At 41.4% G+C, this 25,576-nt stretch overlaps 2 protein-coding genes across 3 annotated transcripts in view; one reads left to right on the plus strand and one right to left on the minus strand.

The window, feature by feature from the left end:
* The window catches only part of POGLUT2 (protein O-glucosyltransferase 2), a 232,493-nt gene that overhangs the window by 199,795 nt on the left and 7,122 nt on the right, over positions 1-25,576 (minus strand). The window contains exons 9-11 of one of the 2 annotated variants that reach the window (XM_065740952.1): positions 25,135-25,239; positions 24,893-24,924; positions 23,106-23,116 (exon numbers count right to left, since the gene is read on the minus strand). In XM_065740952.1, the coding sequence (XP_065597024.1) occupies positions 24,907-24,924; positions 25,135-25,239 (123 nt within the window). In that variant the 3' untranslated portion in view covers positions 23,106-23,116; positions 24,893-24,906. Of the gene's footprint in view, positions 1-23,105; positions 23,117-24,892; positions 24,925-25,134; positions 25,240-25,576 lie in introns of those variants that run through there. The other variant, XM_065740951.1, reaches the window with a different exon arrangement.
* TEX30 (testis expressed 30) lies at positions 18,188-22,989 on the plus strand. Its single transcript, XM_065740944.1, has 5 exons — positions 18,188-18,229; positions 18,950-19,180; positions 20,750-20,801; positions 22,024-22,232; positions 22,660-22,989. The coding sequence occupies exons 1-5, from the start codon at positions 18,212-18,214 to the stop codon at positions 22,831-22,833; spliced, it is 684 nt and encodes a 227-aa protein (XP_065597016.1). The 5' UTR covers positions 18,188-18,211; the 3' UTR covers positions 22,834-22,989.

A 25,576-nucleotide genomic window follows, 5' to 3' on the forward strand; every position in this document is an offset into this window, starting at 1 on the left:
GCAAGGCATCCTTTCAAAGAATCCCACTATAGCTATCAGCATTTCCTGAAGCACCAAAGTAAGTGATTTCTTTCTGAAGGAGTTGCTGCTTCTTTTTTCCCGCAGGTGGTGTTAAATTGTGGTTTGGTTTAAATGAACCAAGTGCAAAGCAAAAACAATCTGCTGCCCCATAAACCCTATGTACACACAGGGTGTTTTTGTGCTTGTATCCTCCTGGTTTGCACTAGAACTGCTCTTTTTGGCTGAATTTTGTTTGTTTCTTTTTAAATGATGCTTCTGAGTTCCAACGTCATAAAGTCCTTTGACTTAAATATGGTGTTGCAGTTGGAAGGTGGCATAATTCATTCCTTTCAGTTAATTGATTATTTTTAGCGATACAGAAGATAAGTTCATTTTTATCTGCAAATAGAAAACTACGTGCCATGTCCACTGCCTGTCATGGTGTGAGCTGCTAATTGAAAGCTTCCATCTTTGAAGCAGCTGGGATAGGGCCCAAGGTTCTCAGGTAACAGGTTTTTCCACACCAGTCTCAGCTCAATTGTTGTCATTGCAATCCCATATTGCTCAAATGGTTGTGCCTGGATGTGTCCATGGAAAGTTTTCATCACCTCAGCACTGAGATCACCTTTTATCCCCTTGCCTGACGTGAAACAGCAACACGGCATTAAGGGCTTTGTTGAAGTGAATTTGTTATTCCTCTCACCTGCTTGGTGAGATAAAATAAGGGATCAGAGCTATGTGAGCTGCTGTCACACAATGGAAAGACATGCTCACAAGCAAGGGTATGTCTGAGTGCTTATATGCACAGAAAATTGTGTGTATTTGCCAAGTAAATCTCATTGGAAAGTTGGTGAAGACATAGCGTGAATAACAGTTGACTAGGGTGAGCCAATCCTGCCCTCCCCTCCTTCTTATGGATGAGCCCCATCATTTTCACATTCTCAGTTCCTGCTGTCACAGTGCTAATACAGTCACTTAGTCACTTAAGACCACTAGGTTTAAATTAAATAAACAAACAAATGGAAAATGGAATTTTCAGCATCAGCCTCCAGGATGCTTTTGAAAGCAGACAGTGGCGTATATGGAGAGACAGCCGAGCCATCCCAGACAGCAGGCACGACAAAAGACTTCTGCTCCAAACCAGCACATTGCTGCGGGACAAAAGCTGCCCTTCCCATCCCAAAGACATGCTCTGATGCTGAGCATCCTGACCCACAACCATCTTAGCAGTGGCTGGGGTCCTGTTGGGGCACCCAGCAGACCCTTGGTACTGTATTTCAGCCACTTAATCCTGCCAGGAGTGGGGATTCAATTCCAGCTGAGAACATCTACATTCAGGTATGACCAGTGAACCTAGAAATAATTTGCCTCTCTAGAACCAGCACTGTGAAACATCTCGCTTGGCATCCTGTTGCTGTACCAAGTAGAACATGGGTTTCCTCAGTCTAGCACCATAACTGCCACCCTGCGTTAATGTCTCACCTACCCTGGAGTACCAGACAGCATCAAGGAGCCTGTGTTAAAGAAGTGTCTCTCTACTGCCTTCCTCTTATCTCCCAGACTGGTGATCCAGTTTTCAGGCTGAGGATTGTTTTAAAGTCAGTTTTTCATAGTCCACCCTGATGTAACCAACGCCCTGGGTATGAAGAGGCTCAAGTATCCCCTGTGGGCCAGGGGCAGTGCCACAGCACATGTTCAACCAGGCAGTCGGAGAGAAGTATGACATGATGCAAAGGTTAGGCTTAAACACAGCTCTTCAAACATGCAATATTTGGAAAGTCATTTCTTTAGGAAGCCCAGAGGGTCTTGTGTTCAGACAGAAGTATTTGTATTTCATTAATTGTAACTATGGCCTGCAACTGATGAGACAGGGACATGTGGAAATGAAGCCACAGGGTAGATTTCGCTACAGCAAAGAGGAAGCTTAGAGCACAACTCACAGAATGTACATTTTGGATTTAACTGCCCAAGTGGGACTTAAAATTACCATTTCTGATTTAGACTTCTTTTTTCTGTCTAGGAGGCAGAACCCTGGGGAGAGATCAAAGGTAAAATGGGACAGAAAGTTCCCTCAATTAGTAGGTTAAAAAAAGTGTTCTCATTCCTCCAGTCTTCTCTTCTTGAAGAGATGCCTAGGTAAACTAGGAAGCCACAGCAAATTGGGTTCCAGTTGCATGTAGAAAGACATTCTTCCAGCTCAGGGCAGAAGTAACTGTCATAAACAATTCGTAAACCATTCTAAGCTTAAACATGACTCAGTCTTCACTTTATTGAGGTCTATAATAAACAGTGAGTTACAGATGCAATGGTCAGATCAGGTTTGGAAGGTGTTGTGCAGCCTCTGGTTGAAGCTCTGCATCAGATCACTCAACTGCAACACAATAATAAAGGGCATTCCAAATCTCATTAAATTCAATAAAATTAAGTTGAAAAATATGTTACCACTGTGCTGAATGACAGCTACAGGTGTGTTAGAGAATAGGGCAGCTTGCCACCTCACCGTATCACTAGCCTTGATATCTAGCCTTGCTAGATCAAAAAGGATGTGGCAAGTATTTCCAACACCTGATAAGCCAACAGGTTTCACAGGTGCTGAGTGTCCTCTGAGTTAAACAGTGCCTTCATATAAATATTATATGGAAATTATTAATTTAAACAGAACAAATGACAATGGGTAGATAGACACACTATTCCATTCACATTTCCCACTACCTTTCAAAACTGTAATCTGTTTCTAAACAAAAAAGTTTATATGTCACCCACGCTTGTGGACATCTATGCTGTCAGAAGACCACATGGCAGGAAACTTTGGCAAGTTGTGTTTTTTTCCAAACTGCAGCTCTGAAGACCGGACAAGAATGTGCCCACTCTTCAGTCTTGGAAGGAGACTCTGCAAACAGTGCTATATCCAGCAAAGTTTTATAGACTCAGGATTATCTCCAGCATCTGTGCAGGAAACATGAGAAAGGACATTCTCTCTGGTTTAAGATGTTGCTAATGAGGGTAAGGTTGCCTCCATTCCCTCACGTCAACTCCCCCAGGCACATCCAGGCTATTCCATCATTTCAAGCCTCCCCCTTCAATAACAAACTGCAAAGTGCTCTTTTCTGAAGGCTACCATCTAAAGCATTGGATGTATTGCAGTGTGCTGTAAAAGCACAAGAAGACTTCTCCGAGGGCGTACACTGGCACCTGCCACAAAGACCCATTCTCTGTATGACTGTTTTGCATCTCCATATCTGGTTTGTACCTGACCAGAAACATGTTTTCCTCCTGCTCTATTGGCAGAAGAAACTGGGAGCGGTTCATCACTGCCTTAGTTCCAAGTGATGGAATTCATCTTCAAAGGTCAATGCTGGCACAACTGTTAGGAGCATTGCAGCACGGGTCTTTTCAGCCACTGTTATCAGAGACCAGAATGGCAAGAGGTAAGACGACCAGAGTCAATTGGAAGCAGCAAAAAGAGCACAAAATCCTTTCAGAGAATACCACTTCCAATTTTTTTCTCTTTAAATGACTGAAAAAGCAAATATAACCTCAGTTGAAGGGGGTAATTTCTGCAAAACATACTACTTAAGTCACAGAGTTTTAAAGGTTTACTTCTGCACTTGTAATTCCACATCTGCCTTTACTGCTCCGAAGAGGACAAGACTTGCCTTGCTCATAAGCTCCCTGAAACAGGTTCTTCGACTTGGTGGCTGTAAATTACCACTAACAAAACATCCTAATTCTTATTTGCTTCCAATTAATAATAAACATCAGAGGAAAAAGACACATATAGCAAAGTTTGTTTTATCTTTCTATTTAAATTCACCAATACTAACATTATTTAGGAGGGTGCCTTGCCAGTATCTGCTAATCACTCTTCCTAACTGTAACAGATATCCTGGATGGCCCAGCAAGTTGTAAGCTAATCTTCAGGTTGAGTGCAAAGCAATAGCCTGAAAGAAAAATGACTTGGACACTTTGTGATCAGCAACTTGAATTACAGCCCTGATGCTCCGAGCATCACACAGTTTCATTTAAAAAGCATGACCACATGTTTGCAAACTGAGGACTGGTTTTTGATTTCATTGCAGAAGCCAAGTTGGAAATTGTAAAGATAGTATGATAGCAGCAGCTTGCCTCATCCAGAAGAGGAAAAATCAAAAACTATCTTTTGCATTTGAGAGGGAGACACCGATGTTCATGAAATGAAATATAATAATGATATACAACTTTATAATAATTTTAATTGTAACATATAGAATACATTATAAGGTATTTTATATGTTATGTACATAATACAAATTATAACATTGGGCTGATGGGCTGTTTAAGAAGAGAGCTTCTGTGCTCATTCCATTGCTCTTATCTCTGAATACAAATACAGTATTAAGTATTTCTATTACAAGAATCAATTATTATCAATTTACTGGAAGCATTTAAATAATTGGTGTCACCTGTCTCCAGCTAGGTTCCTTCACTTCAACTTGAGCTCTGCAAGACTGATCAAAGCCAGCACAGAAGTGAAGACAGGGCCAGGAGCTGCCCCACCTCATGCTCCCACTGGTGGTAGGAAGAATGATGCTGAGGCTCTCACACACCCTGGCCTTATCTCCGTGGCTGAATTTGGCTCAGCACAAGGAGATAAACCAAACAGTGCCCAGCATATGTTTCTGTGATTCCTTTGCAGGTGAGAAAAGAAAATCCACAGATGACTGAGCTTGTTACCAGGGGCTCAGCATTGGAGATTGAGTTCTTCATTTGGGGGTTTTCCAGCAGGCCAGGGCTCATAGCACCAGTTACTGCCACATCCAGAACCTTCTCATGGAGGAGGTTTGGCTACCCATGGCTAGGCCTATCTCTAACAGGTGGGCTTGCCTGTGACACCACCAGCTTTCTAACCCTCTCCCCAAGGGAGAAGGCTCACATGTGCCACAGTGGCCAGCCAGCACTTGAGTGTGGGCAAACAGAAAGCAGGAATGTGTGATGGGAAACAGAGTGAAGAGGAGCAGAAGTAGAGAAGAAAAAAATCTACATCTTCCCTCCCTTGTTTTCTGCAACCGCCTGCTGCTTCCATTCACCATCCTGGCATACAGGCTCCAGTCTTGCCAAGAGCCCTGCAGCTGACTCATTTAAATCAATTAAATGGGACATACTTACACTGGGCATGAACCCTGTGTTTTGGAGGCCTCATTTGTGTTCTGCAGGAGTGCTGCAGCAGGCCTTTCTCCAACCAGATTCAGGAGTACCCGCACATTCATGCTGTACACGGAAAGCAATAGAGATGGTAGGGAGTCATCTCTCACCAATTTTTCCCCCTCATTCCCCTTACTCTGTTGTGTTTTCAGAACACATTCCTTGCTTCTTGGCTAAAAAAAGTCCATTGGCATAATTCTGAGCTTTTAAACACTTACTTAACAGAAACATATCTTCTCCCTGTTTTAAAGACCTGCATCTATACCTCTGACTAAATGCCTAGTTAGTTATCATGTCTGTTACTGCATTTCTAGTTTAGGAGGGCAGCAAATCACTCAGGCTGCCTTTGGCCCCTTTAAGCTGGCTGGATTGGTAGCTAGGCAGTTGCTTTATTTATGTTCACCTTTCTACTGTCAATTACTTTCACTTATTGACTCAAATCTACTGTTGAGTTTCCCAGTGTGGGACCACATCCGTTTGCCTGTTAACACTTCGCACAGTGATCTTTCCATGGTTGACAGTATCAGTAACAAGTAATACGTCGCATACTCCACTCCCCAGTTGGCTCTGGTTTTAAGTTTTTTCCATTTCTGTCCTCACAAGCAATATCAGAAGGCATCGTGGACATCACACTGGATGTGAACCAAGGGCTGGAGATGACCAGCATATCGTGTGTATGTGTAAAGAAACCCCTCCAACAGAACTCAATAAAACAACTCACTACACATCATCTATGAACAAAAAATTGTTAACTGACAAACATGCCATTGTGCTACGGTATTGGACAGGAAAAATAAATCCATTATGCTATTATATGATAATGGCTCTTCCTGCAGTAATTCACAGCTGTAGCTGCTACCTTGAAGAAGACATACAGGCTTCCTGGGCTCAACCTGCACAGGAGCTATCTAACTCCAGCTCTGTGCAGCTGCTTAGATAAAAATTAGGAGCACTTCCACCTTATCCCCTCAGACAAAGCAGTGAGTTCCAGTTTCGCTTCTGATAATTGGTAGCCAGAAATGAACATACAGAAACTGTACTAAGTATGTTTGTGAAGCTGTTGCTATTTACCAACATGATCTATCATATACTAAGTTTATAATAGTTTGAGATTTTATAATCTCTCTAATCTTTCCTGGAAATTGTCCTGGGAACATAACACAAGGGCTAGAAGTGCCTTCATCTACATTTCTAAGAGCAGATTCAGATGTTAGAGATCATGGATTGTATGCATGGAAATCCCCATGTAACACAAAGTGTCACAGGGTAACACTTTCATCTGAGCACATATATTGCTCTCTGAGGAGCTTTTGTGTTTGCAGCCACTTCTTGAGCCCACTCCCTTGCAATTAGTTTGCAAAAGACCTTTTTAATCCCAGAGTAAAAACAAACAAGCAAAAAAAAAAAAAAACAAACCCCAAAACCCAGAAGAGTTTGCTCAGGCCACACTGCATATTGCTAATGTAACACCACAGTTATCCACCCCTGTGCATCTCAGTTCGTTTTGCTTTCTAACCACTACAGGCATCTGAAATAGAAAAGTGATTTTCCCTTAATCCAGAAAACATTAAGACAAATGTCACCATGACAGAGAAGGGACTTTGTGAACGGTTGTCCCTCCCCTTTGTGTCAGAAAGGCTGGCAGGGTGCCTTTTCATCTCATGCAGTTGCAGAAGTCCCATCAGGATGGGGATTTCCTCTCCTCCTTCAGACCGGGGAAGGAGCACAGGGAGGCGATAAATCCTCTGAATGCCAGAATTCAATACACAGGCAGCATCGTCTTTCTGATTCAAAGGAGCCCAGTGTAATGGGACCCATTCATCTTGGAATGGAAACACAATCCCTCTAGAATAAAGTTTACTACAAAAACCGAGCCTGCTAAGTCAGTGGTTTCATTTCACTAAACTTGCACCCCAAAGTTGAATTCAACGAAGTTCATGGTGACACAAGTGTGGCTTATCACGTGGGCATGTATAGCTGTAAGCATCGAGTACCACATGGTATGCTGAAGTGATGCAAGAGCTTAAGAGCTTATGTTTGACCTTGCTTCCCAGAATCAAACTCCTTGAGATATGAAGTGGGTGTGATCTAGTTGTGGGAAATCCCTTCTTCAGTTCAGTATCACCTAGAAAACAGCTGTTTACTAGCTGCAAATGCTGCTAGGGAAGGTCTCCCCATTTAAGATGACTTCTCATTTTCAAAGAATGCGGCAACACTTATTTCTATCAGAGTGCAGCATTTCAGGAGTTTTCATCTGATTATCTTGCCTTCTTGAGCAGCTTCTTCTAAAATCCTTAGACTTTCTAGAAGGGTTCTGAAAGCACTGGGGTTAATCCTCTTCCTTATGCTGATGCACTTCAGATGCCTCATACTCCTGGAATAGCCCTAATATCATAGTTAACCTTCCTGTTTCTACATATGCTTAAGTTTAGGTTGAAATACGCATATGCTTATGTGTGTACTTGGAGTCTACACAGATATATGCAAACACAATATTTTTTTAAAATAAAATACTTTGAAAAGCATTTGAGATATATCTATTTAGAAATGTGCAGTGACTTTTGAATGCAGGTGAATATTCAAGCTCAGCTCAGGCAGTCCCCAAAACTGATCTAGATTTTTAACTCTGCAGCAGAAACCCCACAACACCAGGAGGCATGCAAAATTTAGCTACCTGACCTGGCCAGAGACCATCAGGCCAACTCTCCCCTGATTCTCCCCCCCACACCTTAGATTAAAGAGGAAATACTCTGGCATGGTCCTTCCTCAGGAAACTGACACCTGAAGTTAGAAGCACAAATTAAAGCACTGCCACAGCCTGCTCTGGAGATGAGTCAGAATGGTGTCTATGATATCAGTCACAGGGTCAGAGAAGCTAACATCCGATTACAAGAAAAAATGAGGTTTGCAACCAAGGAAAAAGTGAAGGCTGCTTTTCCATTACCCTGAGAGATTTTTGTTCCTGGGGGAGAAGTGGTTTTGTGAACTATGGTATAAATAAAATGACCGTGAGGTGTGATGTGCTTTCCATTAAACTGTAAACAGGGGTTCTTTTATTGTGCAGATATTCTCCCAGAGTATGAGGGATGTTGTACACAGGAAGGTTTTACTAATGAATGAGAACGAAGAAATTACACTGCTTGGTACTGATGAAAAAAGTAAGGATATCTTGATCAATGTCTGGGACTCGGTAAAGTTTGGAAGTGCAATTTGCTTTTTTCTGTTTTTCACTGTATTCATATTTTTTGCAAGCTTTTCTATACTTGCAGCTTTCAGGGTTCACAGTGAGCTATATTACATGAGCTAAAATGGCTGAGTAAAGAATGGCGTCAGCCTTGCAGACTGGTATTTAGGATCTCCCTGCCTCTGTAGGGATTAAATTACGGGTGAGTTAGAAAGCCTTCATGGTCAAAAATATCCTGGGGGCAGTCCACTTCCCAACTTTCCAAAATAAGCTGCAATGAAACAAAATCTGCTATGGGCACATGTGAACATAATTGCTTTCTTCACTGTTTAATAGAAGTCTGGGGTCTCTGCCTTGCTGAGAGTCAGCTGAGCTGATTCCTTAGCCCTGGGAGGTGCTGTGCCTTGTGTTGGGCTCCCACGTGCAATGCAAGAGTGATGGAAGCTGTGCTGTCCCTTTGGGAGCTGCCACCTGTGAGACTAGGCTGCTCCCACCTGCTGTTGTGACCCCACAGTGAGCTGATGCAGAAAACAGAGGGGGCAGAAAACTAGTTCCATGGGGCCAAGAAAGAGAGTCATACTCTTCTCAAGCTTTTTGTCCATTCGGTTCCATGAATTCAGCTAGACTTCCTACGGGAACACCTAAAAGCAACATATTTTAGAAATAAAGGAGAAAAGAGGAAGAGTCCCAAGTAGGCACTTAACAGAGGCAGGCAAACTGAAGGGATGATAACCTTACATTTCCACCTTACAGTATGATATGGGCATCTTGTCTCATCAGTGCCCAAACTACATGTTTTGACTCCTGGAAGTCAGAAAAAGATAGAAGGAAGTTGAAATTCCAAGAACTTGTTCCACCAACTGCAGTGGAGCCTTGTTCTGTCAGATCTTTACGTGAGCACAAAGTCTCACTTAAGCCTTATGGTGATAAATCTTGATAGTTTGGGCACAGAAAAGAGTTGTGCTACATCTAGCCTGCTCTTATCTCAAACACGGCCTCAGATATGATTTGACATCAACAGAGCAAATTCCTTGGTCTAGCTACCTTTTGCTCATAAGGCTGCCTACCAACACTTTGTACATTGAGCATGAGCTGAGGAGTATACTTAAAAATCATATTCCCCAGTGAACATACAACTTGCAGCTTCTGAATGCTCAAACGTAGGACACAACTACTGACACATGCAGCCCTGCCAAGATACAGGCATTTTCTGAGGTTACTTGGAAAACTTGCAGTGCATGAGAGGATGTGCCATGGCTGCATTCTTGGGATTTGGAATACACATTTTGCTGAAGTCACACACTTAGATGCCCTTTGTAAAGGTGGTGTCCTTTGCACAAAGACATCACTAACATAGAGGTGCTTTGTATTAACTGATCTGAAATGAGTACACTACAGATGTACCTCTGTCTGGACTTGCAGCACCTATGCTCCTTCCCACCTAAATGCTGTTTTGATGGAGTTTTCTGCGATCCAGAGAGTTCCCAAAGAATAATTTTCTAAAATGAGCAGCTGACCAGCAAGAGATCCAGCAGCTCTCAAAGCTGTCATGTGAGATTTTTCAAAGCATTCCCGAGAGGGCACCGAAATCAACAAGATCACACACTTCCAGGCACGGATTCCCAGTCACTCCACCTGCAACTATTAACACTAGCATTACTTCACAGGGAATGAACTCTTCCTCCTCCCCTTGCAACTTTTCCTGCTATTTAAGCTATCATAATAGGGCATTCATTGTACTTAAATTCTGGATTTTATTGTCCAGAGGGAAGTTAATTTCACCCTACAGGCCTAAAATCACGAATCTGAAAGCAACTGTTTTATTTATTTATTTTTGTTTGTTTGTTTTTTGTTTTGTTTTTTTCTTAGGAAAAAAAAAGGTTCTTAAAACCCTAAAAATTTATTTTTATATGCATGTAAATATATGTGCATATAATTTTGGATATCCCCATGTCCTGATATTTGAAAATGCACCCCATAAAGATTTTGGTCAAAGATAAATTGTAAAAATATAAGCATGAAAGGGGTTGCTGGTTTTTTTTTGTTTTGTTTTGTTTTGTTTTGTTATCTTTTTCTGCTATGTTTTTTTGTCTCCAATAAGTATGATATTAGCAGTGCAAATGAAGAATGGGAAGCTCCCTGGCTGCAAACATAGTCCATCAATGGGTATGCGTTGCAAGTCTTCATCTGTACACACTCATTCTACAGTGTAGAAAACATTACCAATCATTCCTGTGGGGCTGTGATGCTCAAGTTGTTCTAACCAATCCTTGCAGCTTGGAAAATCCTTTTATCATTAGCTGAGAGATCTGCTGTCATATAAATATTGTAATAAATGTATGTGTTTCTTCCAAATATGTGATCTTATTTTTACAGCACCTTTGAAATTGGGAAAAGTAAGCTGGGAAAACCTTTTTGTTAACATTTCAGTCATTTTGTTCCTTTGCTTTAATTAGCAGTTTCTTCTCTTCCCTAAGATGCAGATGGAAGAAGCCTACACACACTTCTCCCGTGCAGTTCCGGCCAAGACAATAACTCAGTAGGATCTGGAAGGACCATGTGCTTCTGTGTCCAAAGCCAGCGACTGGGTTTCCATATGAACACCTAACTTGTAACATTTATTAGCTTTAGGAGCATGGCTGCCAATTTGGTGGCTTCAGTGCTCTTACTGTTGAACAAACACCGAGTGATTCATCCAAGTATTTAACAAACTGTCTGCAGTCCATATGAGAGACACAAGCAATACAAAACTAAACCTTCCTCGAGATAACAAAAAACCACAACTGCCACTGGATGATTTAAGATTCCCAAAAAAGGTCAGAAAGAATGAAAGAAGGAAAGATTTGGAAAGTATCCTTGATAAATAAAAGGCTTGGGCTTTGGTTCAAAAGATAGGTGAAATGATATGGAAAGAAACCATGACATTCATCTCTTTATCTGCCAAAAAAAAATGGTAACCTCATCCTTATGCTACGTCCCAGGTTATCACTGGAAGAAGGCTAGTTGGCATCAGCAAGAACTGTGCCAACGCTCATGCCAACAGTTAATAGTGAGAATGACTGTCAGCTTGAGGGTGTACACTGGTATTGCCTCATTCACTGATATAGATACAGCTCAGGATAGAAGAAATTGTTCAAATAGAACTATCGTGTGGGTTTCTACGATTCTCTGTGTTGCACTGATCAGTGCAGGAGTGAACACGAGCTCCACAAGTCAGTGTGGAGCATCAAACTTTCCTTCAGTTTAAAGTATGTGCCATGACAGCAGCAGATCCTTCTGTGACCAGAGAGGGTTAAACTATGGCCAGGCAAGGACCTGGTCAGCATTTGTCATTTTCTGCATGATGAAGGAGAAAATTCCTGTCAAAATTCACAGTGGGCGCAGATAAAACACATGCAGTTAGGGCATTCTCTAAGATAAAAGGCCACAACATCTGCTTTTCTCCTGGGTCCTCTCCACATTCTTGCTGGCACTGCATAGTGGTGATTCCCCACTCCCGCTTCTTCCTAGTGCCACGCACTAGCAAGCGTAGTTGGCCTTTGCTGCCCATAAATGCATATGATGGATCTCAGCACATCTGGTACGAAGAGGGCCATGTAAATACTTTCCAGAGAGAAGTGCTGCACCCAGTTTGACTGTGGGAAGAGTGAATGGTACAAAGGAAGCAGTCATGGAATGTGCCACATCTGATATGCTGTTATGTTTAGCAGTGGTTGAAAAAAAAAATCATATTTAGGATTTAGACAACATGTAGTCCAAGAGATATTCATAGCTAATAACATCAGCCTTCTCACGAGAGCTCCGGAGCTGTGAAAGGTGTGGTTTTAATCCTCTGAAACTGTTCCAGTTTGTGCCCATTGCCCATCTGAAACTCACCCATTAGATATTTATAAGCACTGATAAAAGATTCCCTCTCAGTCTTCTCCAGACTGAACAGTCCCAGGCCTCCAAACCTTTCCTCGCAAGGGAGCTGCTCCAGGCCCCTCATCATTTTTGTAGCAGTCTGCTGGATTCCCTCTATGAATTCCCTGAACTGAGATGCCCACTGTTGGGCACAGTACTCCAGATGTGACCTCATCAGGACAGGGAGAGGGTGAGGATCACCTCCCCTGACCTGCTGGCCGCTCTCTTTGTAATGCACCCCTGGATATCATTGGCCTTCTTGGCCACAACGGCACACTGCTGGCTCATGGCAAACCTGTTGCCCACCAGAACACCTAGGACTTTCTCTGCAGAGCTCTTTTCCAGCAGGTTAGCCCCTAGCCTGTAATGCTGCATTACACCATTACACAGTTATTCCTCCCCAGGTGCAGAACCTAACATCTGCTCTTCTTGAACCTGGTAGAGTTCCTCTCTGCCCACCTTCCCTCTGCTGCAAGTCCTTCTGTGGTTTCCACTAAAACACATTGAAATAAATATTGTTAAGAGTTCTAACAAAATGATGCAAAAGCATTAGCTTCTTCAGCTTCTCTTTGACACCATAGCTGAATGATCTCCTTCTGTGTTGATACAAATTGTTATCTGACTTCTGGCTTGGATATGGTACAACCCATGTGAGGGTTTATAATCTCAGCCCAGCATTCGGATGGGGTCAACAGCTCAAAGGGAACCTAGCACCCAAGAGAATAAAAAGTTTACAAGCACAATCTGACACCACTGGATCCTAAGACCGATTTTGAAATAGTACAACACCGGACTGCTTGACCCTGATCCAAATTGAGGACTGATAGGTCTCCCTTAATCTGGAAGTGACTTGCTGTCTTAAGGGGCAAAATTGTAAACTCACTGCTTAGAAACTTTCAGTTATTCACTTTGGAAAATGAGAAAAATAAAAATAATAATAACAATAAAAAAAACACAGGGAGAAAGCAATCCCTTTGGAGTACGTAAAATTGGAATGATTGAAAGCAGCAATTAAACTACAAAATAAATAGCACTATCAATTCCAAGCTGTAGATGATCTTTCTCCAGGTCCCCTTTTCACCACCCCTTTCATCAGTTCTGCTCCTGTCCATCATGCTATAAAGCAGAAGGCCAAAGCCTTGCTGCATGCACCAGACCAAGTTGGAATATGCGTGATGCAGTTTGCCAAGCCTGCCTCCTTCTGATTTTATCACTAGCTTGCCTCCTGACTTCAGGGTCGTTGTGCCTGATGTCATTGCTCAGGCATCCTCTGATTTGCTGCCATTGGCAAAGACAAACAAATTTCCTATGGCAATATGTTCTCTTAACTTCAAAGCGTAATGTTACTATCCTTAGCATTATCACAGAAGGCTAAAGTGCAATGAACTTCTTTTTTTTTTGAGTTGGTTTTCATCTAATGAGATTAATTGCAGAACAGACGTGTGGGGGACCTGTGATCTTAGATACAGCCTGCAAAGCAAAGGACTGGTCTTAGCTAAAGCAGCAAGGTAATCGAGGCAAGGCTGCTTGTCCACTTCAGAGGTTAAAACGGGGACGACTGGTCCTTCATAAATAAAACCTGTGTGATATTATAGGGTCTTTGAAGTATTCACTGTGGATGAAGCCCTGTTTCATCTTTCTTCTAAGCATTCATGCCATACAATCTACTGATTTACAAATGCTGAGGAAAAGAAATGCCAAACATTTCTGAGGCTAAAAGTTGTCACGGGGATTCCAGTAACTTGTTGCCCCCCGCAGAATTTCATGGAAGTGATTAACACCACTTGGCACTAAGCCTTGTGAAAGGAAGGCAGATTTTTGGACGTGAAGCCTATTACTTAAAGTAGAAGTCAGAATACCTGACATGATTAACTTCACAGAGCAATAAGCTTAAAAAATAAATAGGTCAGGACACATGCAGCGTTGTAGCGGAAAAACTGTGATCAGGCTTAGCTTTAAGTAAAGCCTTTCCTTACTTGGGACATGAGATAACACACATTGCATATTATAGCTGTGGTTTGTTGGGCTGGAGAATATGGGGAAAAAAAGAATGCACAGTAGGAACTGATAAAGAGGACTTAGAACAGATAGTAAAATAGTCTAAAAACAACAAAATGAGAATCAAGATGAAAAATTGATCTCAAAAGGGTACTCCTGGGCATAAAGATATTGGAAAACACCAGTAATGACATGGGGATGGTCACTGGACAGTTTGCTGACAGCCGAAGACGGTCTTTTTTTTCCTATTTTGAACTCTGTATGCAGACATGCAGTATCTGTGAAGAGCGCTCCAGAAACTGATGAAACATTTTTGCACGACATATTTTTGCTGCAGTTCTGTATGACCGACTTCAGCAGTAAAGAGGCCTACAAAAGTAATTTAATAGGAGAGAGACATAAAACATTTTTGCTATGAGACAGCGCACTTGTGCCAGCAGACAGAAGTATACAAATCTCAAAAGAGGCAGTTCATTAAGTGAAAGCATTCACTCAGTCAGGAGTGATACCATGAGAGGTCACTATCTCGAATCCTTCAGAGTGTTGTTGATGCCTTCTTTCTCACTTTGGGATCCACCCAAAGTTATTTTTATACGTTTGCTAACACACTGTACACTCTTTCTTCATAAGTTTGTTATTCCCTGGGACACCTACATTTACCACTTAGGGTGTGTTTTATCAATGGCTTTGTTGCCTTTGTTATCTCTAAACTAAATCTGACATAGCTGCATTTCTCTGATGCCCAGTAATTGCCATCTGTGAGTTGTTTATAGCCCTGGCACCTCCAGCATTCTCCTGTCTGTGTTCTGAAGGCCTCTGCTGTCAGTTCTCTACTTCCATACACTGCACTTTAATTTAAACATCGTTGTTCAACCTATGCAAAACAACTGCTTGTCATTGCTATGTTAGCACAAAGCCATGTGACAATAAGTTTTCACGACACAAATTTACAAAGGTTATAAAAAGCTAAAACAAGGCAGGTTTACGATCACTTGCTCATTAGATACTTGTTGCTACGAGCTAAAACAAATATCTAGGTAGGAAAAGACAAGTCCAGACAAAGTCCTGACAAGTCTGGAGTCCTGCGTGAGTAAATGAACACACAGGCTGCAACCTGGGACAAAATACAGTGTAATTTCAGGGTTGTAAGACTACAGATGTAAGGAGAGGCAATTTCACAGGGAGAATAAGTATTGGAACAGTTTGGTCAGGGAGGTTGTGCAGGTTCTGTCCCTCGGGGGTTTTCAAGACCTGACTGGACAAAGCCCTGTTTTCAGATGTATGCAACAAGACCTAGTTTGCTACCTAGTGTATGCTTTTGATTATTGTCACTAGGTAGCAAACTAGGTCTTGTTGCACATGTCAATTTATGACAGAGGCATATAAGTTAAAAAAGGAAAATATGGAGAAGCCAATAATAACTCCCTTTGTTTATAGATGTCCTGAATTACAGAATAGATCATGTACTTCTTAAATCTACAGGTGACACGATCCTGAGAGGGGTCGATAGTGTACTTTGGCTAACAGGATTGGAATTTAGTGGTTTTCATAAATGAAATAGATTGCTGATGACAAGACTGCAGGGTGTATGAGCTAATTTTGGAGAGAGAATTAAATGTTGAGGAGTCTCATATCTCAGTGTTCTTACAATGTTCAAATAAAGGTAATCCTAGCAGTGACAATAGTGTTTGCTACCATTCCTAAACACGCTCATTTATCTGATGAAGAGCAATAGATAGAAATGGAGTGAAATTTCAGGTTGAAAACGTGTATGGAACAGAGTTAAGCATCTGCAGATTATATGAGCATGCCAAAAGATTAATTCTTCTGATGGGGGAGCAGAAAAGTTTGTTCCACTGTTTCCTAGCCAGCTCAGCTTACTGACAGCCAAGCAAAGAATAGCCAGGACTACCTCCTGCCAGCAACCCCCAGCTCAGTGCGCTACTGAACTGTAGCAGCTGCTACTTGAAAATGAAGTGGTTGCACTTATCAGAAATAATGAAAGAACACAAAATCTCCCATAAAGAGAAAGGTATAGCATCCAACATTTGTGATTCCAGAAGCACATATTATGATGACACATCTACCCAAAGCATAGCCCCCTTCATTGAGCACTGCAATTACAAAGCTAAAAATCTTCCCCAATATTATTACAAAAATACCCAGCTCCCTGTAGATGTCACAGTTTCATAGAAATCAGTATCTAACAAATGCACGTAACAGACATTACAGTAAATGTTACAGATATCTTACCGCATGAATAGGCTATTAGTGATGGATGCAATGAGTAAGCTGAGATCAGAATAAAAACTAAAACAATAAAGCAGCGATGTCATCAATGTTAAATGGACAAATCATCATCCAGTAAACACAACAGCTCATTTATAAATTACAAAATTACCACTTGCAGACAAGGTTTAAGTTCAGCTTGAGTAATTCATCTTCTGATTAGTCCCAAATGAAGCCCTGTCCAAGAAGGTTACTGATTTTGTTGACAGATGACATCACTAATGGCAGAATGTAAGCATTTGTGTGATGCAGTCCCAAAATCTAACGAGTCCCAAGTTTAGATGCTGGATAATGTCATTCTCTGATAAACAGACAATGTTTCTTCAAAGCCAACTGTCCTTGGCATATCAAATCTGTCACAGGTGCCTACAGCAGTGTATATATGTTATTATAACACACAACATATATTCTCAGTGACATGTTACACCACATATCTGTCATAATCTTCATATTTGGTGATAAATTTAGATTACTGCACATCATATATTGTTTTGAGAACAAAATACTATTTCCAGAAATGATATAAGGTTAAAGCTATGAAATGATGCGAACCAAATTTTCTTAGATGTTTCATTAAAAACATTAATTCAGAAGTTAAGAAAATATTCATAAACAATCTTTGGGAGTTTACCGTTAGACTTCTAATTCATATTTAAGCAGATAAAGAAAAAAAGACTAATTTTAAATACCACTGGTACTGAACACTTTCAGATTTCAGAGGAGTTACTCTGCATACTTGAATATCAATCAGGATCTGCTTGCATGTTCCCATGTTCCCCTAAAAAACCAACCAACCAAACAAAAAAAACCATTGAAACCTAACTGAGTAGCTAGATGAAGAATTGCCTTGTGTCAGAAAATGTAATAAAAAGCTTAAAATTCTTACATCTGAATGTAATTCTAATCGACATATTAAATAATCAGAAATTCACTAAAACAGGAAGTATCCCTTATAATTACATATCCCCAAGTTTGAATGTAATATATGTACTTCTGATTCAAGTTCCTAGCCTCTGAAATATCAGCAACCCTTGTGTCATAGTGCAGGATCCTTATCTTCCGGATGGAAAGCAACTACAGAAAAAGTGCAGCAAAACCAGGTCGGGTTGACTGTCATCCCAATGGACAGAGGCTATGGAATGGCAGCATGCTCCTTCCTCAGCTCAAGACTGAACTGGGAATTAGCCAAACTACCTTGAACATTTGTGTAAACGCAGAGAAGAATTTTAATGAATGTAATCAGTAATGAAGATGGGGTTAAGAAAACGATGGAGAAAATAGGAAGATCACAGAATGACAGAATTGAAGGGACCTCTAGAGACCATGGAGTCCAACCCCCTGCCACAGCAGCTCCCTAGCCCAGGTTGCACAGGTAGGCGTCCAGGCGGGTCTGGAACGTCTCCAGAGAAGGAGACGCCACCACCTCTCTGGGTAACCTCCTCTTAATGTTAATAATAGCACCGCCTGTCAGAACGGTGACTGCGGAGGCGGGCTGCCACACAACATGGCGCTGGAACACCTCACCCGGGGAACGGCACGGTGCCCGCATGCGCTCTTCCCGCTTCAGGCGGGAGGCGGTTTGCGCATGCTCGGGCCGCGCCGTGCTGTTGTGCTGCGGGTGGGCGGCTGTGGTCGCTGGCCCTGCGTCGGAGTGAAATGAGCGGGCACGTAGAGGTACGGCCGGGCCTCCTCCGAGTTTTCAGTGCCTCTCTGGGCAACCTGTTCCAGTGTCACACCATCCTTATTGTAAATAATAATAATCATCCTTATTTCCAGTCTAAATCTCCCCTCTTTTTCCCTTTGTAATCAAGCTTGCGTGTTGATACTGCAGCTATGGGATTAAACAGTTTCTGCCAGGATGGAGTTGTCTTGGTTCTGTATAATCTGTATGGCTCTGCAGACTCAAAAGCCTTTGGTTGCAATTAATGCTTAGGGACTTCCTTCATTCTCTTATTTTAATAATGTCTATGAGAGAAGAGAGAGGAAAAAAATCTATCTTCTTCTATAGGAAAATAAAAAGTGACTATTTAGTTTTAGATGTTTCTGTAAAAGAAGTAGCATTTTTTAACGTGGAAGACAATATCCAAATCAATTAGCCCTCAAACAGTAACATAGAGAACACAGGAAACGTTTCTGTTTATGAAGCTTCATTTGAAGCTAGGGATGCTGTTTTTCCTCATGGAGAAAATAAGATATGTGGAGTGGCAAAATCACTTCATAGGTTCATAAAAAATCTTTGATCCATAGGTATTTTCTCACCTAATGCTCTTAAACAGAGGGAATACGAGTAAAGTTGTAATCTTTTTCCCCCTCTGTTGTCCAGTATTCTTCTTCATAATGTGCAGACTGGAAAAAATAATTTCTTAATGACATTTTTTTCTGTTTCATTTGTAGGTTAAAGTGAAAATACCTTTTGGAAACAAAGAACTTGATGCTATCTTTAATGTCCCAAAGAAGAAATTAAGATATGGAGTGATTCTTACCCATGGAGCTGGAGGAGATATGAATTTCCCTCAGTTAGTTTGTTTGGCAGCCTACCTTGCGTCACGGGGAATTCTGTGCCTGCGGTTTACTTGTAAAGGCCTTAATATTGCTTATAGGACTAAAGCTTACAGAACAGTTGTGGTAAGAATTGACTAAAATCTGCCAAATGTAAAGAATTTACATATGTATTTAAATATATAAATATATTTAGATTCTCTCTGATTCTGAGTTTACTGATATATCAGCAGAGATTAGCCAAGCAGCAATGGGAAGATGGGAAGTGATAGTGAGCCAGTACAATTAGCTTAATGGAGCAGCACCCGTGTGCAAAAGGAGCAGGGACAATTCTCACAGGGACAGTAGCTGGAATAACTGCAGTACATATGTGGCTCTGTGCTCAAGGAGAGAAAGAGAAGCTTGAGAAAAGTATTTGAAGAGAGCAAGGATGTTCTATGGGGAAATCTGTAGGTGGGAAAAATGAAAGAATTTTATCAGGGTGGAAATAGGAGGTAGGAGTTACAGAAAGGCCTGGTTGAGGAGAGGGAGAGAAAGGGATATGTATATATGACTGTGGGAGGGGTTTTTCAGAGGAAGGAAGTCTAGCTGGGAATTGTGCTCGATCTCTGAGGGTTTGGGGATGAAAGAACAAGACTTCAAGGAGTCAGATGCAGGAGGGCAGATGCATAGGGTACAGATGCAGGAGAATTTATGGCAAAAGAGATTGGGTATAGTTGGGTGTAGACTATGAGATCCCTAGAATCTAAGTAGTCTTTGATTTCAAAATCAAATTGTTATATGCACGTTTATCTATTTCTGCTGCTACTACATAATTTAAAATGTTTTTCTATACCTAGATTTTGTTAAAATGAACAATGTTTTGCTGTAGTCTTATCAGCCTGGAGTCTCTTGTTGTAGAGCATGGAGGAGGGAGTGGAAATGCTCCCCTGATAACCTAGCTACTATTACTAGGGCATAAGAAGGTAGCTTGAGCACTTTGCATCTGGCATCAGACGCTTTCATTGTAGAACTAAGTTCAGTTAAGTAATAAATTTGCGTGATAACATTGTAGTTTTATTACATGGTTGTATGTTACTTTGAAGTTGGACTTTGCTAGATTTAATGTGGGTTTGTTTTCTATTCTTTTTTGAGGAAGCACAGAGTTGTCAATGAGTTTGTATTAATACGGTAATATAAGGGCCTCCCTACTAAGATAACATCTAATTAGTTATCTCTTGAAGGCTGAAAAAATCATTGCTGAATTTTATCTGTTCTGTCTGTCTCCTAAATGCTTTATTTGTTGTTGTTGGAAAAACGTTCTTTAAGTTGGATATTTGCATTACCTTTTCTTTTTGTGTTTTGAGGGATTAAGAGGAGGTAGGGAGGTAAGCTGATACACAGTAATCACGTTTTGGTAACTTGATGATGTGTCTGAAACTTTGCTGAGAGCTGTTTGAAATCTTCCGCTGAGATGGTGCGTGAAATTGCTTGTTATGTTTTTGCTACAAAATATAATGAGGTGGTTTTTATGGGGGAAAAAAAAAAACAGCAAGAAGTAATTGATGTAACTGTTCTTTGTTTAATCTGCAGTGCTGAAAGAGCTTCCCATTCTGTGGTTAGTGTCTGTGAGCAAAAAAAAAAAAAAAAAATAGAACAAGCTCAACCTGTCTTAATTTTGATTTGTAATGTTTCTTTCTTGTCATATTTCTTTAGGACTACTTGAAGCTTTCTGATGATTATAAGCTTTCAGGTGTCTTCCTTGCAGGTACGGTTTTTGTTATCCGTGATATCATATGCTGACTGTAATGATAATGATCTGTAGTTACTCCATTTTTGTGAGTCTGTCCTGTTTGGGAAGAAGTGAAAGAATAGGCATGGCTGAGAGGTTTCAGTTTCACAACCTGGAGCTGAATCCTACAAGCTCTGTAGCTGGTGGATGAGCTGGATGGGTGTACAGCTTAGCTGGCTCGTGGCTGGCTTGAAAGCACTGCTTCTTGGATCAAAGGTGAAAATATCTAGCCTGACATTTTCACAGAAATTGTGCTGAAGCATGGTCATCTAGGTCTATTGACTGTCTTCGTGATACTGTAGATCTCTTAGAAGGAAGTAGACCATGTTTTGCAGATACTTTGGGAGAAAACTTGCTTACCACTTGTAAGTTACAAGGCGTGAGTTCTCTGATAATCCCCATGGACTTCCTAATTAAACTTCTTCAAGATTCCTGGTTACTGGTAAATAACTTTTCCCAAAGCAGACTTTGATGTACTATTCTAGTGGCAGATAGAATATCAGCTACGCTTGTGAAAAGGGAAGTAGATGGGAGTAACTGGGAATAACTTGATACTAGAAACTTAGAATGTTGTCCGACTAAGCGAAATCAAATCTGTCCTGATGCAAGTTAATCCCACTGGAATCAACCACTTCTGACACTCAATTATAGAGCATTGTCAGCTCGTATGCTTCTTTCAAAAGGTACTTTGATATCCACTCAGTGTTATTAGCTGGCGTAATTTTTACAAAGTCATTCTTCATTTTTTACCCTTCTTGCATTTAAGTTGAAATTTGTTGTGTGCATAAACGCTTGTTGGGTTCGTTTTGGTAGTAAGGAGCATAGAACTTTGTTCATGTTCTGTGAAGTTTAAGGCTGTATGAAAAAAATCACTGCAAGGTAACTGCACTGTTGTTTGAAATTCCAGGGGTCTATAGTGTAGGACCTGTCTTCCTCTTCCCCACCAAGAGGAAGGGCTGTTGTTTTTTCTGGTATGGCAAAGGATCCATGTCTGTTAATCTTCTTTTTGTTAAATATGTGTGTGAAATCATACTACAACCAGACAGTTGTCTTTAGCTGAAAAACATCAAACTTAGAAATTTAGAGTAGATAAGTCTACCTTTGTGTTTTAACGTAGTGGCTGTACAAAGTGCTTTCATAACGACTGGTTTTATAAGTTGTCATATACTTTTTTCCTTGATTTTAACATGGGGGAAAGGTCGTTCCATGGGCTCGCGAGCTGCTGCCTCTGTGATACGCCAGCTGAGCCACGATGATGATAATGATGACTTCATTCAAGGTCTGGTGTGCTTGTCGTACCCTTTGCATCGACCAAAACTGCAGTCCAAGCTCCGGGATGAAGATTTATTATTTATCAGGTGCCCAGTGCTGTTTGTCTCGGGATCAGCAGATGAGATGTGTGAAAAAGTGAGTATCCTTGTAAATCTTGCTGTGACAGAGGAGTGTGGAGGAACAGGAATGAGCGTGAGTGGTGTTTGTGCTGGTAGCCACAGCTGAAACACTAGCAAAGCAGTTCCACCTGCAGGTCGGCCATTTATGATAGCATTACTTTTCTTGAGATGTGCAGTGATCAGAGTGCAGTGCTTTTTTCTGTCTTGATTTCTTGCAAGACAGATACCTGTTGTTCTTGGACAGTTCAGCTTGAATTTGGGACAATGTGTAGCTGTTATTTTCTGCGCATGGGCATTTTCTAAGTAGACTTAACATTTCCATGAAAAGTTGTAACTAAATCTAGCCTGGTGATTACATCTTGCATACGCAAAGTGAGGGACATGTGTGTTCTACAATGAATAGCAGCTGATTTTCTAACTTCCCATTCTTATTTTCCCTGTAGCAATTGTTAGAAAGCGTGGCAAGCAAAATGAAAGCCCCTAAAAAAATCCATTGGATTGATAAAGCAAACCATGGCTTGGCAGTTAAAGGACGAACAGAAGGTGATGTCATGGAAGAAGTAAATGTACAAGTTTTTTCTTGGCTTAGAGAGAATATTGAACTGGAGCACAAATGACTCGCAGTGGTTAATACCTTCAGCTGGCTTTTCCTAAGTGCAGAACATCAGCTGGAGATGTGTTTTTGTAAACAAGTGCTTTCCAAGGTCTAAAATGTAAATGATTTTTTTATGAATGTAAAAAAAAACATACAAAGCAATAAAGAACATTTTAAAGGAGAGATGGAAAGTGAATCCAAGTAGTGTGGGCAGTGCTGTTATCCGTAATTCCATTCCGAAAGTGTGTCGTATTTAGTGCTCTGCATTACCAAATAAATATTGTTGTGTTTTTTATATATTAAAATATTATTTTGATACCAAATCTTTGGATGCATTTATCAGCTGAACAAATACCTGCGGGCTGAAACGGGTTGGTTGGTCCTCAGAAAAACACCTTGATGCTGTCTTGTGAGACAATGGTCGCATCCCCACTGCCAAGAGTTCCCTAAAACCTCCTCTGGTTGCTCTGCTCTTAGGGCTCTCAGCTCACTGCTGCGCGTGGTCGGTTGTGGGCTGTGTGAAGTGGCAGTTCTCAGCTGGCTGTTCCTGGCAGTAGTTTTTGTGTGACAGAGCAGAGCTGCTTAAAATGTGCTGAGTCAGCCATGGTGAGATCTGAGGATTTGTGATGCTTCGATCAGCTGAATACCTCTGCTACCAAAATAAAAAAGCCCCCAGATGATTGTAGTTAGATTATAGTGCTTATCAAGTGGTTGAACAAAGTACTCCTCAGGCTTGCCTTTGGTACGGTGGAAATAAGAGGCAGATGAAAGTTAAGCATGTTAATCAGATATAATATCCCTCTATCACAAGATGCCTTGGGAATGCTGGTCTCCCAGCAGTAACGTGCAATAAGCCTGGAACACATCTGAGCATTCACAGCATGTTTCTAAAGGAGCATAAAACAGCCTTACAGGTTTGAAGGTGGTTATGTTGACAGGGGAGTTAAGTTCATACTTGAGAACTGAATGGATTTAAAGTTGACCTTACATCCACCAGAATGGGATTTGGAGGTGATGTTGCTATGTTCATAAAATGAAAGTTGAGTTCCTTAATACCAGTGGAAAAACAGCTCCCTCAGCCTTTCTTCATAGGTGCTCCAGCCCTCTAATCACCTTCAAGGTTCTCCTCAGCACTTGCTCAGACAGCTCCTTGTCATTATGTTGAGGGCCCCAGATCTGAAGCGAAGCATCTTATCTCCCATTCTCCCCATTCTCCATCCTATTCCTGAGTAATGCAGGAGAACAGGCTGTTGTCACAAACTGAAGCATAGGAAGTTCCACACAAATGTGCATGGGAACTTCTTCCCAGTGCAGTGAGGGAGCAGTGGCACAGCTGCACAGAGAGGTGGTGGAGTCTCCTTCTCTGGAGACGTTCCAGACCCGCCTGGACGCCTACCTGTGCAACCTGGGCTAGGGAGCTGCTGTGGCAGGGGGGTGGACTCCATGGTCTCTGGAGGTCCCTTCCAACCCCTACAGTTGATTCTGAGATCAGTCCCTAACGTTTTGTGCCTTTGGCGCATGGTCCCCCTCTGCCCCCACTCCATAAAGGGACCCTCCCACAGGATGCCACCCTTCCCAAACTGGTCCTGAGTGGGTTTCCTGCAGGCTGCAGCTCTCCAGGCACTGTTCCAACACGGCTCTATACCACTCCTTCAGGAGCGGGCTGCTTCAGCACAAGTCCCCTCAGGCAGCAGCTCCCACTGCCCTCCTGCCCCACTGCAGGCTCCTCTCCATGGATGCAGCTCCAGCCCAAGGCTGCTCCTGCAGGGAGCACTTGTAACTAGTCTCAGTATTCTGAACATCCTGAGTAAAAAGTATCTACGTGAAAAGTGTCTCAGAACTGGAAGAAATGGCTGATATAAACATGGTTTTTATTAAAAAAAAAAAAAAACAATAAAAATTAGAGAGTGTTTTTTGAAGAAGGCTCCATCATTACTGCATCATAAGGAAAGAGGTGGTGGCTGGTTTTCTTCTGTACATAGACTGTGACAGAGAGAACTTAATATCCACTGAGGTTTTAATTAAATTTTACCTTCTTTCCTTAAGAAGTGATTCTGAATGTAGGTATATATTAAAAAAAGAAAAATTCTTTCTGTCAGAGTTCATCTTTGGTCTGTAATCAAGAAAGAATAAACATATTTCAGTCACTTGGAAGCTCAAATTTCAACTGTCTAGTCCTGTAAATACAGTAGGAAATGTTTGTAAGACATTAATAGCCTGGTAACTGACAGACACTACATGCTACTGAGCGACAGTAGTTCCAGTCTGTTTGAATCTGAACTAAATACATTCGGCACTGTACATAAAATGCTTCATCTGTTACCTTTTTTCTGTGGCAGGTACATGGAAAAAGGTCATCATCAGGCTGCTGCACTTTCTCCATGCCATCTCTGATTTTTGGCTCACTCACTTGCAAACTGGAGTACTCCTAGGATTTAGAAAGGAAGGTGACATCAATTCATAGACTTACTGCATTATGTGCCGGGTTGTAAATAGCGTAACAACTCAATAATTCTGTAAAAATTCCAGAGCTACACAGTCTGTCACTCCAACCCCACTGTGACACAGAAGGAGTAAGCAGATACTTCACTGCTGACAGGAACCCCTTCGGGTGCCTCACTGCAGTTTCAATATCTCGGTGCTAATGCACAGATATTTTCAGCTGTGGTTCACGGAGTGTGCGTCTGATGTGGAATTCTTTGATCATTGTGAGCAACGTGTTATTGCAGATTAAGTCCAGATTTATAGGATCGGATGGCTTCTCT

This window comes from Cyrtonyx montezumae, unplaced genomic scaffold, assembly GCF_038088225.1.
Source record: "Cyrtonyx montezumae isolate F1298 unplaced genomic scaffold, pur_monq_1.0 scaffold_3, whole genome shotgun sequence".
Classification (NCBI taxonomy): Eukaryota; Metazoa; Chordata; class Aves; order Galliformes; family Odontophoridae; genus Cyrtonyx; species Cyrtonyx montezumae.

What these genes read in the sequence shown, in the direction of transcription:
- TEX30 (XM_065740944.1), top strand. An exon ending in AAGCTTACAGAACAGTTGTG is followed by an intron (nt 19,181 to 20,749) that starts GTAAGAATTGAC and finishes ATATTTCTTTAG; the next exon opens with GACTACTTGAAGCTTTCTGA. An exon ending in TTCAGGTGTCTTCCTTGCAG is followed by an intron (nt 20,802 to 22,023) that starts GTACGGTTTTTG and finishes CATGGGGGAAAG; the next exon opens with GTCGTTCCATGGGCTCGCGA.